This window comes from Ammodytes marinus (assembly GCF_949987685.1).
Source record: "Ammodytes marinus genome assembly, chromosome: 24".
NCBI lineage: Eukaryota > Metazoa > Chordata > Actinopteri > Uranoscopiformes > Ammodytidae > Ammodytes > Ammodytes marinus.
In genome coordinates, this window is record NC_137228.1 from 6,524,795 (window position 1) to 6,539,403 (window position 14,609).

General features: G+C 42.2%; 1 protein-coding gene across 1 annotated transcript; it reads right to left on the bottom strand.

The window, feature by feature from the left end:
- Positions 1-360: 360 nt before the first annotated feature.
- On the bottom strand, positions 361-14,157 carry LOC307269854 (semaphorin-5B-like; the record flags this gene model as incomplete). Its single annotated transcript, XM_080052936.1, has 21 exons — positions 361-525; positions 876-1,090; positions 1,257-1,292; positions 1,509-1,658; positions 3,667-3,837; positions 4,238-4,459; positions 5,105-5,330; positions 5,464-5,611; positions 6,137-6,280; positions 6,872-7,056; positions 7,275-7,392; positions 8,013-8,220; positions 8,944-9,151; positions 9,609-9,744; positions 10,293-10,578; positions 11,192-11,405; positions 12,073-12,171; positions 12,263-12,325; positions 12,611-12,656; positions 12,838-12,937; positions 14,031-14,157. 21 exons carry the CDS (start codon positions 14,155-14,157, stop codon positions 361-363), a joined length of 3,267 nt encoding a protein of 1,088 aa, XP_079909062.1.
- Between the last annotated feature and the right edge of the window lie 452 nt (positions 14,158-14,609).

The window sequence follows — 14,609 nt, forward strand, 5'->3', positions numbered from 1 at the left end:
GGGAAATGCACCTGTTGGAAGTACTATAGAATAAATAACTAAATACCTCTTCACCTCATCCCTTGATATTGTGGAAAGACTTGAGGCAGTGGGTGGGATGATGCCATCTTTAGTGACTAGCTTCTTGTCCTTGGTAGGCCACCGTAGCTTCTGTAAAAATTCTCCCAAGAGAGAGCGTTGTAATCTAGAATCTCCCCACCGAAATACTAGGATGTGACACACAGTACCCTTTTAACAGATATGCAAATGAATTATATGAATGATTTTGGTGTTTTACTTTGAAGGCCATCTTGAAGAATGGGATCTTAGCGTTTTCTCTGGATGGGTGTTGGGGTGGGTTTTTTGGGGTGGGGCTTCCTCTCAGCTGTGCATGTATGTTCTGCAGGGAGAGTCTGGGTGGAAGTCATACTTGCTGAGGCTTGGAGGGTAGTATGTGGTGCTGAACATGTTGCTGGAAGGCAGCTGGCCAGACAAGTGGTTGCAAGTGGGCTCCTCGTTCACTCGCAGGTTGTTCTTGTTTAGCGTCTGTAAAACAGGACACATACAGATGCATGTGTGTATGTACTGACATGCATATAGGCAATATATGGTCTGTGTAAGTATCTGTATATGAACCATGCCACACTATTTTACCTTATCTAATAATTTTATTTGTTGTTATTTTTCCCCCAAAAAATACATACACTTTGCAAGAATGCTGTTAATATGAACAATTGTATGTTTGCTCCTGCAATAAAATATATTTAAAACCAAGTTTGGGTCTTGGAAAAAGACAAAAAAAATGACTTATTCACCCACTTTGTCACATTGACTTCAATAAAAAATTTTCCAGTCAATCATATAGCAATAGCATGAAACGGTAGAACCAAGCCTACCTTAAATTCCATGGGGATGTACTTCTCGTTCTTTGGCATGGCGTTGCCCTGTTTGTTGTAGCCGGTGAGGTGGTTGGGTGTGCTGGGGTGAAGCACTGCTGACTCTGCTGATGGTGAGTTCAGGTGCTGGCAGTAAGAATAGGCCAGCGCAGACAGTAAGGCTGCTGCAAAGAAACTGGCCAGGCCCACGGACACTAACTGGAACAATGTGAAGGCTGGGTACAGAGAGACAAGGGGTTAGTTAACCAATAAGATGGCAAAATGGAAGCTTATTGTACGTACAAGTACACACAAATACCTACAACAGGTGTGTGTGTGTGAGCTGGAAACACAATTATTATTATCTATGGGGGGGGGGGGGTTCACTTGTTTTTTACTCACTTCCACAGCTCTGGTCCTCCTGTCCGGGTAAAATAACTGGAGACAGACAAACATAGTATAGGCAGAGTGCTGAAATCTCCATTCATTCGTCTTTTTAAATGCCTGCACATTTCAGCATTTACTTTGTCTATTCAAGCTGTTGACTGATGACTCTTACTGGATTTTTTCTATCAAACACAGTCTATGGATATGTACTGTGTCTGTATGCACATTAACTTGTTCCAGTATTAAAAGCATATACTTGCTTATTACCTGGCACCTCGTGGGGTCTGCATGGCCTGGCCTTGGTGAAGTTTCCCTGGCAGAGGCTTGGCTCCGCCTCCGGCTCGTCTCCACAGTGACGGGTGCGATGCTGCAGACCCTCCTCATTGCAGGCGCCCCATTGGCTCCACTCACCCAGACCTGCTCAGCCAATCAGAAAGAGGCAACGCTTGATCAAACTGAAATAATACAGGGTACGAGAACAATATCTGCTTTTCTTTCTTCTCCAAATTCAAGGTGGAGTCAGTGATTTTGGTATTTAAACAAAGGGTATGTTAACATAAGGGGCCCCACCGTAGCAACATGCCCGTTTACAGAGCCTAGGCTGTGTATTAACACCGGATTTCTGTTTCACAGCACACACAGGTAGGTGGGTAGGTAGCGGATCGTGAGGAGATATTCACAAATTTCGAAGATTTTGATAAAAAGGGATTATGACAACAAGCATTCTCCAGACCTTTCTCCTTTACTATTCGATTGCTTCGTCAATGTGTCCCACATTTTTTTAAGCATCTTTTGAATAATGCAAATTATGCGCAATAAACACATAATAAAAGACTAAATCGAAAATACCAAAATAAAACTGTATAAAAAATTTAAACTATAACTGAAGTCACACACGATTTGCATCCTTTCATGTTGGAGTCAATGGTAAAATTTGAGGGTTTTTAATTAATAAGTTTTTTATTATTAATTATTTGTGTTTCAGCCAATGCATGCTGGGATACACTCCACATTGTTTGCCTTCTAAACCCAAATATTGACTAACTGCTTGCTGCGAGGGGGAGATTTCCCAACAGTGTTCATAAAAATGCCATTATTTAATCCAGGGAGAGAGAGAGAGAATGTATGCGGTGTATTTATGGCATAAAAAATATGATAAATGACAATAAGACGACGAATAAGCTCGTTCGGGAATGGTTTACAAGAAAAACACCAGGACAAAGATTTACAGTGTAAAAATAGGCTCCAAAAGAAGGAATAAATCGATTTAAACAACTAGTATGCATCAACAATTTTTCTCATGGGGTGCTCTGTTTGTTTTTGTTCCTTTTTTAATTATGCATACATCATGTAGGGGAGAACGGGGTAATTTGTCACACGGGTTGGTTGTCACAATCGTTATATCTCGGAACCAGAAGGCGCTGTCTGTGAAATTTTGGTATGTAAATATCCAGAATTGGGATCAGAGGTCACCTACACAGTCTTCCTTGGAGTTAGACTGCTGAATTTGAGGTGAGACGACTGTTTGTGTTTTTCATGTCAAATTGAAAATATTTAGCTCCTCAGTATTTTTCTTCTAGGCTTTTACACAATTGGTTTATAACAAAACAGTTGTTACCCATACAAAGTGTGAAGGGTAAACTATAGTTTAGATTGTGGTTAGCAAGCTAATTAGTTGTCAGATGGTTGTTGGCCTTGATGCTAGCAAGAAATTCAAGTTGGGGTTGGTCGTCACATTTTTTGGGGGGTTGGTTGTCACATGTTATCTCAAGGCTGCAGCCAGAAAAGGAACCCAATAGTGAAATAAATTGTCAAGCTGTAAAGTATCCTCACTGACACCCCAGAGAAGGAAAGAATAGAGCAGGAAAAGGCAGCTAGCATGCAAAAGAAAAAAGGGCAACAAAATCAAAACAACCCAGTGCATCCCAAACTAGACCAGCCGCCAAGGCTACAGTAAGTTATGTAGGCCTATTTGTCAACTTGACAATGCAATTAAACTTTCAAATTTAGTTCTACTTTCTTGCCTTCTTTTTAAGATTATTCCCTTTAAGATAACATTGTGACAAACAACCCCATAGTGTTTGACAACCGACCCCTTGATGGGGTTGGTTGTCACAATGTGTAAGGGTGTCTTTGATGATTAATTTCTTCTTTATTACAATAAGATAGAAAAAGTGAGGGGTACACATTTCAAGCCAACACCTTAAGCTTCAATTTAATGTAGGAATGACTATTGAAAGATGTTTAGGTGATGAGCAATTCTCACTAGAGTATAAAGTGTGCCTACTTACCCCGTTCTTCCCTACAGTACACTTATTTTAACCCAAATGGAAAAAAATGGAACACAAAAGCATGAAAAGATTTATGTTGCAATTTTGTTCGCTAAACTTCCATAATGCAGTTTTCCATATGCTATCATTGATACCTTCACAGGCGTGTGTGTTGCAGAGGGCCTCTTCAGTGTGCAGGCCGATGCAGATGTCTCCTCCTCCAGCAGGGGGCGGGTTACTGCACGAGCGGGTCCGCTGGTAGTGTCCACTGCCACAGCTAGATGTGCAGTCAGACCAGGGGGACCAGCAAGCCCACGAGCCACTCACTGCAAGACACACACAGGCATGCATGCACGCCCGCCCGCCCGCCCGCACGCACGCACGCACGCACGCACACACACACACACACACACACACACACACACACACACACACACATGTGTTTTCATCACATTCCATAGTGTTACATTCATTCCCCCTCCCCCCCCCCCCCATGAAGCTCAGTCCTCTTCACAGCAGACCTGGGTTAGAATCCATCCTTGGTCGCTCTCTACATGTCATCCCCCTCTCTACCCCATTTCGTCTCTGTCTATCCCAAAAAATCTAATAAAGAAAAAATGTCCCAAACAAGCTTTAAAAAATAAAAAAAATAATTGGACAGCGCCCAACCTTAGTGTACATAGTCTGCTATTGCTACTACACGGGCAGTGAGAAGCTGACTGTTACCTGGACAGGGTTGTGTGTTACAGTCCTGGTATTCCACGGGGGATCCTACACAGGCGCTGGGGTTGGTCCGACCCTCTGCCGTTGAGCAGGTGCGTCTGCGTGTTCGGAATCCTCTGGAACACTGCTGGGAACAACTGGACCACGTTTCCCACAATCCCCAGCGCACACCTTGGGGCCGCGACGGAGTTCCACCAGTGGCCTTCACCAAGGTTTCAACAAGAGCTGGGAAATATACACAATTTGGTATTTGATTTATTAGAATTCAAATGCAGTTTGATATGCTCCAAATATATTCACCTTGTTTCAATATCTTATGATACAGCAATTCACTGGAAAAGTGAAATAGAGGAATAAATACTGAAAAAACTTTCAGAAAATGCACAGGAAACAGGTATGTAAAGAAAAGGGGCCCCACCGTAGCTAGCAACATGCCAATTAACAGAGCTAAGTTTGTGTATTAACACTGGATCCTTCTTTTTTTTCATTACAACATGAGCAAAAATCAACGACTCATTTAAACCTCAAATTTCCCCCCAAATCCAACCGTAGGTTAAAGTGATACATGCCAATGACAAAGAGGAAAACATGGCTGCACTTGTGATGTGCTCACAACACTGCAGAGCAACACACATTGTTTAATTTATTTCTTTATTTTTTTGATTGTATTGTGTTGTATTCCATTATTCAATTGTTTTCTTGGGGTGTGGTTTTCATACAAGCTTGTACAGGTTTCTGCCACACCCACACATGTACTTATATGTTTTATCACTGTTTTTATATTGTTTATATGTGAAATAACAACTAAACAAGTGAGAAGGGAAAGAGTTGGCTAAGCAGCTTATGTCACGTCCATGTTCAGTTACTCACAGTCAGTGTGGCAGGCTCCAGTCTGGTCCTTGGGGCAGACCCTGGTCTCTACTTTCTTCTTGCCCAGCTGAAGGAGCTGTGGGCTGGACAGCAGAGCGCGGCAGGTGTACCTCACCCTGTGCTCCTGCCTGGCCCCGTCCTGACTCACGTTGACAGGCATCCAGGGGGTCCAGGGGGTGTTGCGCCGCACCTCGGGGCAAGCCTCTAGCTTACACGCCTTATACTCCTGGAAAACACCGTTTATGGGTCTTTATTTTGGTTGACGGATTGGTTGGCTTGCTTTCTTAGCACTCAGAACTTCATATTTCTACACAACTTGATGGGCAAACGTGTATATATATATGCAAGCACTAGAGTACCGTGGAACATCCAGGGCAGGTGTCTCCGTTGTCACAGCTCCTGGTCCTGGAGTGGACGCCCCCTCCACACTCTGCACTACAGTGAGCCCACGGGCCCCACTCACTCCACAACACCGGCACGGGACAGGGACGCTTCTCATTGCACAGTCTGGACACACACACACACACACACACACACACACACACACACACACACACACACACACACACACACACACACACACACATACAGATACTTCTGTCAGTCCTACCCAAAGTCAAACTGATTTCAGAAAGAAATTATGTTAACACAAATATCTAGCCATATTGTTAACGTTTAACCTAAGGTGGAGTCGACAATATTGGAGAGTGCTTGTTCAGAGAATCACAGTCCTTACTGTGCGCTGGGGGAAATAAACAGAGCTAAAACACAGCCTAGGGTCTGTTAACAGTCATGTTGCTAGCTACAGTGGCCCCCTTTCTTTACATACCCTTTGTTTACATAGCGTTTACAGAGCCTAGGCTGTGTATGTTAAAACCAGATTTTTTGTATGGACAGGTAGCGGATCATGAGGAGATGTTCACAAAAAAACTGATTTTGTCAACAAGTGTTCTCCAGAATCACTTATCTCAACCTTGGGACAACATTTCTACCTGTGCATGCAGAAACAATTCCAAACCTATCCGTTCCCACCTCTCCTCTCGGCCCTGGCCCACACACACTCTGCCCCCGTGGCGAGGTGACGGGTTGTTACAGGAACGTTGCTTGACTTCAAAGCCCATCCCACAGCTGCTGCTGCACGCACCCCACGACGACCAGGGAGTCCAGCCGCCATTCCTGAGGAAAACAACCCAACACAGGGAACGGTATAAAAAGTGACTTGGGCATAATAGTTACCTATTAAAGGTGGAGTCAGTAATTCCAGAGAATGATTGTTGTCAAAATCAGTTAATATCTCCTCACGATCCGCTATGTGTCCATACTGTGTGTGCGCTGAAAAAGTGTTAATACACAGCCTGGGCTCTGTAAACTGGCATGTTGCTAGCTATGTTGGGCCAACTTTGTTTACATACCAGTTTACAGAGCCTAGGCTGTTAATTAACACTCGATTTTGTTTCAGTGCACTGCACACACAGTACAGGTAGAGGATCGTGAGGAGATATTCACCGATTTAGACTAAAAGTGATTTTGATAACACACGTTCTCTCAGAATCGCCATGTTCACCTTCATATGATATAGGAGCATTGGGAAATTTGAAATATTTAGATGAATTGGTCCAATTGAATACAGCATCGAAGCATAAGTGATTTCTGAAATACAAAACACAAATCTTTTCATAAAATGTTGGATTAAGTCTTGTGTGGTTATTTTCCAGGGTGAGTGTTGCGATAATGAATATATACTGTATGTGAATGAAGGAACTGTACCTGGAACAGTTTGCCACCTGGATGGTGGAGCCCTTGCATTGGCTTCCTCCACACCGGGCCTCTGGTCCGTCACACACACGCGATCGACACACACAGTTACTAACGGAGCCGTCGCCGTCGTCGTGGTTACAGGGTTGCCATGGCGCCCAGGGACCAAAGCCTCCATCTTGGGTCAGGTTCCTCACCTCCAGTTTCAATCAGACAATTAACAACATATGAACAAATCCTTCTGTTATAACCTCCAGAATAATGCTAAGGATGAAAACTACATTTTTGCCTGACGCAGTGAAGTCCATATCACTAGATTATCTGTGTGTGTGTGTGTGTGTGTGTGTGTGTGTGTGTGTGTGTGTGTGTGTGTGTGTGTGTGTGTGTGTGTGTGTGTGTTGTGTGTGTGCCTTACCGGGCACTGTGTGATGTTCTGCGTCCACTGGTTCATGTTGGAACTCTCCTCGAAGGTGGTACAACGCTTCTGCTTGTGATCCCAGCCACAGTACGGGTCCCGAGCCTCCAGGCAACCGCTGATGCGCATACACCAAGCACAGAAAATGTGTTGGAAATTGTTGCCGTTTACAGAAAAAAAGTCTTATCTAATGACACACTAATTCAAAATGACAAAAGCTCTGCAGTCTGCAAGATGTTTTCATTTTAAGACTTGTTTCGCCAAATTAAAGCTATAGTGCGTAACTTTGTCATATACATGAATGTCAGTTACATTAAAGCCAAGATAATGAGAAATACAGAGAGAGTTTTATGGAGCTTAATCAACTTAGTGACCACTCATTTAGCGATTGCTTGAATGTAACCTACATTCATTGACAGTGTGAACTCCAAATTGCTCCCGATGGTTCGGAGAGCGCCTAGCATGGCAGCTACTGCTATCGGTGTATGAGGGTGTGTATGAATGGGTGAATGTGGTAAGAAATGTAAAGCACTTTGGGGCTGAGAAAATCGGCTAAGTGCTATATAAGTCAAATCCATTTTACCATTTACCATTTATATGAAAAAGTTACGCACTATAGCTATGGTTCCTTCCATTGTGATCAATTATAGAGCAATAATAAAAGTGTGCTACACATAATCTGAAAGTCACTTTGGGAGCTGACGTCATATTTAACATTGCAGTTTTGAGGGTGAATACCGTTGAGTTGGATAGCTAGAGCAGCGTTCTAGTGGAACCTTCACCAGTCTGTCGTCCAGCCCAACAAACAGAGATCTGTCACTGTGGAGAAGTTGCAGGCTCCTGATTGGTCCGGTTTGGCCTTGGGGGAGGATCCTCAGCTCCTCCAGGTAACAGCCTTGAAGGCTTTTATTGGTGGTGGCGAGAGCCTTCAGGATGGTGCCGTACTCTTATTGGACAAGATGCATTACTTTGACAGTATAGAAAGAAATTATAAATGGCACAAAGTACTGATTCACAAACTATCTATTAATTGATTCACTACTATTCATTTTAAAGGTCACATATTATGCAAATGATTTGCATGGTGTCGTTTCCAAAAAATACCTTATATTTCTCACAGTGCCACTGCTAATCTCTTATCAGCCTCTGTCTGAAAAGCTCAGTTTTAGAACGTGCCTCTTTAAGCCCAGCCTTCCAAAAAGCCCAGTCTGTTCTGATTGGCCCTGAAAATGTGGTTAATCACAGGTGGAGGCAGTGCTGAGTTAGGCTGGTTATTGGGGGTGTGGCCTCTCCCCATATGATGTCATGAGGGGAGAGAACTCTGACTGGGGTTCTTAAATAAACAGGTTTTCTGAAAGGAAGATGTGGAGGAAAACAGAGAGGTTTGATTTTTTTCTCATACTTTTGGAAGGGTCTAAGACCAAGGATCTCATGAAAAAGTTCATTTTGCATAATAGGTGATATTTTCCCCACCCCAAAAAAAAAAATTTAAATTTAACAAATAAACAAACTGCCCACTGTCTGCAAAACGCAGAAAAAGATAGCGAGGAAAAGAGACGAGGAGTGCTGGAAGTCAGGTTAAATTAGCAAGCGGTGTAAAAAATAGGTGACCTTTAAACAGCCGATACAGTTTTTCTTCTTTGTTGGTGGTGTAGGTTGTTGGTCTGACCTGTGCCGATGTACATGACGTGGTAGAGTGAGTCCCTGCCCTGCACGATGTCCACCACTAGCCTGCTGAAGCGCACGTTGTCCTGGGTGAGCAGCGGGTTGACGGTGAGGGGCTGCACCACGTCGTTCATCAGGAAGAGTCTCTGTGCGTCCTGGAGGCTGCGCTCTGTCAAGTTCCCCCCCTGACCCCCCTCCTCCAGCGTCCCACACTGACAGAGAGGCAAACAGGGGTTAATGTCAAGACATTTAAAGGTGGCGTCAGTGATTCTGGAGAATACTTTTTGTCACTTTTTTGTGTAAAAAACTAGCGAATATCTCCTCAACATGTCCGAACTGTGTGTGCACTGACAAGAAAAAACAAGTGTTAATACACAGCCTAAGCTCTGCAAATGGGTATGTTGCTAGCTTCGGTGTGCCCCCCCACCCCCCCTCCGTGTTGACATACCCTTTGTTTACCCTACCAGCTTACAGAGCATAGTTGTATTAAAACCAGAATTTTTTCTTACAGCACAGACATTTCTTGAGGAGATATTCTTTCACGTTGAAAAAAAAGTGATTTTGACAACAAGCGTTCTCCGGAATCTCTGATGGGAATCGCTCCATGTTGTTGGAGCGGACAAAACAGCTTTGTGTGTAGTTTGGAATTTATTTGAGAGTTTTTTTTACCTGAAAATTGGGGATGGGGTTGGGGGTGGCTAGCCAGGCGGTGCGGGGGTTCTCCTGGTAGCGAAAGGGTCCGTTGAAGGCCTGTGTGATGGAGCTCAGGTTGAAGGCACACACAGCAGAGGCTGATATACTGTTCCTAAAGTAGAGAGGCGGAGCGAAAGAATGAAAGAAAAAATTACTTACACTATCGGTCAAAACTTTTAGAATAGCATCTATCTATCTATCTATCTATCTATCTATCTATCTATCTATCTATCTATCTATCTATCTATCTGTCTGTCTGTCTGTCTGTCTGTCTGTCTGTCTGTCTGTCTGTCTGTCTGTCTGTCTGTCTGTCTGTCTGTCTGTCTGTCTGTCTGTCTGTCTATCCAACCAACTATCTAAAGGAAAACGTTCACATTTTGAGTCTATCCATCCATCCATCCATCCATCCATCCATCCATCCATCCATCCATCCATCTACAGTATCTATCTCTCCGTCTATCTTGAACCAATGGAAAGCACGTTTTCAAGGATGCTTCACCATGCAAAAATACTCAAAACTTCAAAACACATTTATAATACTGGCTGTTGACATCTGCATTGAAAAAACATCAGCATACGTAAGCATCCAAAAACATGCGTCCTTCAAACCCTAGTCTACATAGACAGGAGGAGTTATTGTATTGGAAGCGGCCCCCTCACACATTGGTGGTGAAGATGCCATATATGAGGTCCTGCTCGGGCAGGTAGAAGGTGCTCTGCAGCTCGTTGTAGTAGAAGGGGATGTCTCCGGAGCGGGAGCAGTTGAGTCGGGCCTTCATGAAGGTGGTCCAGGTGTCCTCCAGTAGAAAGCGTCCGCCCATGTCGTTTTTACAGACCCGGGCCACTCGCGACACCACCATCTTCCCACAGTCGTTCTCCACAGCCGTCTCTCTCAGGAAGAAGTAGGCAAACCGGCCGATCTCGTACACAGACACAAAGTGGGGCTCTACCACAAATGAGAGGAGAGAAGAAGAGATATGGAAGATACAATTATATAGATAGCAATGCAGATACAGATAACTTGAGTTTGATAATGGTTCCTGAATACTATTTATTTTATTTTCAGCAATTTTATGAAACCTGTTTAACATGATGACATTACACATCATAGTTCAGTTCCTTGGCATTTTTACATAACATCAGTAAATTGAACTTTTTAAACAATCTACGATTAAACTGCCGTCATATTAGCACCGATGCTCCATCGCCCAAGCCACTGCAGCTCCCAAAAAATATACCAGGAAAAAATGCAAAATTAAGCGGATACCAGTCAGTATGTAAGGCTGACTGATGCATACTGTGTTACCCATGTTGTAACCTAATGTATTTTTCCTGGATGTCTCCAAACAGCCAATCATCAGCACTGACGTTGATGGGGAGTAACCCCTTAAGTTAAGTTAAGTTAAGGTAGGTTAAGTAACTTCATTAGTCAACGGCTACCTTGAAAGTTGTCTTTTTGCATAGGTATTGAAATTTGGAATCGTTCGACAACACATTTTTGGATAGCCTACTTAATGTTATGGGGGCATTTTAGTCAGGACCAAAAGAACTACATTTACCATTAAGCCATTTGGAGTTGTACTGTGCGCTGCGCAGTGGGGGCATGTTCCCCAGGCTCCGGTAGAGGACGGGGTCTCGTCCGGAGAAGTCTATGACGGTGGCGGCGTACAGCTCTCCCCTCTCTGTTACCATGGCAGTGGAGTTATGACGCGGGTCATAGGGGCAGCGTGCCACACCGTTCACCGTCTCCAACACGTGACTCACATTAGCAATCTGACACATAGAGAGAGTTTAGTTTAAATAAGTTAAGATCACCGTTATATTCTGTAGCTAGGGGTTCTCAATATTTCATAAAACACACTTCAAAGGTCCAACAACAACATAAACTTACATAGGTAGCATTCATATAACAAAAGTACATCACACAACAATCAACACTCAAGCTAAAACCTGTCCAATACATACAGTAGCTCACAGAATAATTTTTCTCTACAATAGTTGAGAAAAGAAAGTGCCTGAAAATGGACAAAATAATGGATGGATAGCTCAAAGTTATCTAAATCTTCAAGATCATAATTTTTGGAAACAATAATAAAACAAATAATACAAAAAAAAAGGATAGGTACATTAATCTCAAACTTCTTCTCTTAAGGAATTTGGATAAATAATTGACAGATCAACCAACAATGAAAATAACTGTCAGCTTCTTCTTCATAAAGAAAAGAAAAGTGTTCCAATTTGTATCCCTACCTCGAGGCAGCGATGGGGTTTTTATTAATTTCACTACAGTGCAAAAACTCATTTGCGAAGGCTTTTTAATTTGCGTGAGATTCTGTGGTGATGGAGTTGCAGGTTCTGAAAATTATGGACTGTATATTAACAAATTTTTTAGAGCAATACAAATCTAATTTAGCCACTGATAACTTGGCACTGTACCAACCTGCCTGGTTATGCAGACGGGGCTGAAAGCGTTGGTTCCGCACGTGAACAGCGTCCTCCCGTTTGTCAACAGAACACGGATGTAGTTTTGACATTCGTCCTGCAGAAACACACACCACAAATCAGTTGTTGTTGCTCACGAGAAGCCTACAATGTTAATAAAAGCTTCACAGACATTTCCAGCATAATACCTCAGATTTGCCCTTGCTCTGACACGACCGCCTTGTCTCGTCATCCGGCGCCCATTCTGTCGCCTTGGGAAAAAAAAAAGGAATAGTTCCACATTTTTGGGAAATCGCAAGTCAGCAAATTGCCCTCAATCTATTCCTTTAAGCCAAAAAACATCGGACAAAAAGTCACATAAAAGTATATTTATTTCATTTTATACGCTGTAATTATCCATAAATGATCATTATTAATATTATAGATACATATTTAAGTTATCCCTGAATATACAGTATATAAATGTTTCTAATAATGCATTTCTAATTGTACTAGTATTAAAGACAAATGAAGTGAACACAAAAGTGAAACATTACCTGTATGAGTGAGGCGTTGTTCAAACTCAGTCTGAAGATATAGTTTCTGTAAAAGAGATTCTTCATGTTAGCTACTGTACACGCTCACTATAGATGTAGTTCTTTATTTAAAAAAAAATGTCTCCCATTTTCTCTCCTGATCAAACTTTTTTCATATACATTCCTTTTGTATATTGGCACTGTCTATTGCCTGGGACTGCTGTTTGAGTGATTAAGATATTTGTCACCTTGCTCCCACAACCAGTTGGTTCCTGCTCAGGTCCAGAGCCAGCTGGGAGAAGTCCTTCACTCCTGGGTGTGAGAACTGGGACATCCACTGACCCAATGCTGGAACAGGGACAACCAAGTTTTCTTTGTCACTGTATGTTTATTACATTTTTTCACATAAACAAGGTACCAAATCCAACATAAACGACAGACACGCTAAAAAAAGAATGGTACAGGTTAAGCAGAAAGGAAGATCAACCAACTACAGGACAGCAAAGGGGAAAACATTAATAAAAAACTTAAATAAAAAATAAAATACATATACAGCTCTGGAAAAATATAAGAGACCACTCCAAATATTCAGTGTCTCTCGTTTGACTACTTTTAGATAATGTTTGAGTACAATGAACATTTTGGTTTAATTCTATGAACTACTGACAACTTTTCTACCAGATTCCCCCCCGAAAAATATCGTCATTAAGAAAAAATCCAGACTGGTCTCTTAATTTTTTTCCAGAGCTGTAAAAAAAGAAAAGCAGTTGACAGGGTATTAAGCATGGGCTGTTCCTTGTGTGGGAATCTTTCTGCACCAAACGGTACCTGGCTCTCAGCTCCAGCCTGATTTAAGCCTCTTTTCTTTCTTTTTTTTATCGATGTGTCACATTTTTTCTGTGAATCACCTGATCCCACATTCTGAGAGCTCCCATGGGATTTTTATTTTTATTTTTTAGGAGTCTCAGCAGTGCCAGGTCTCACAACTTCACTGACGACAGGATGTCACGTTAAGTTTTCAAACTTTGGGGAAGAAGAGGGCAGAAGAACGTAATAAGAGTCAGGAGGTCTGGCAACAGATTAAGGAATGTTTTCTAAGGATGTATGAACTCAAAATGTGAACGTTTTCCTTTAGATAGTTGGATGGATAGACAGACAGACAGACAGACAGATAGACAGACAGACAGACAGACAGACAGATAGACAGATAGACAGATAGACAGATAGACAGATAGATAGATAGATAGATAGATAGATAGATAGATAGATAGATAGATAGATAGATAGATAGATAGATAGATAGATAGATAGATAGATAGATAGATAGATAGATAGATAGATAGATAGATAGATAGATAGATAGATAGATAGATAGATAGATAGATAGATAGATAGATAGATAGGCAGACAGACAGATAGATAGAGCCCCTAAAGCACTGACCTTGGTATGAGACAACAGGGTGTTCCTTCCTACTACACTCTGCTGTGTTGACGTGAGGCCCCTGTGACAGGCACACGGACGCACAGACCAGCAGCAGTAGGCCACGCCCCCACCCTGACGTTACCATGGTTACAACCACATCCAGTCTGCTAGCGGGTCCTCACCTGTCGGAAAGGGAGGGGTTAAGTCTGTCAATTCACGCACACACGACTATCACACACTCAAAACAAGAAATCTAGATGATGGATAAAGTATACAGAGTTAAATCTTTTATAGCATATTTTTTATAGCATATTAATGTTCAAAGTTGTCACAGAACAGATTTTTGGATATAGCCTATTTTTAAAATCAACAAACACTATGTACAGGTCTTAAAAAAATGCATTTTCAGCATGTTTTCAAGAACAAAAAGTATCATTTATCAGACAATTAACAACAAAAGAACAAAATCTTTCTGTTATAACCTTCAGAATAGTGCTAAGAATGATTATGTAATGTTCAGTTGACGTAAGTACGCTAGAAGTTGAGAATTTTGGTTCAGAGTATTGAAAAAAGCCTTGTTGTCAAAAATCACTTTTT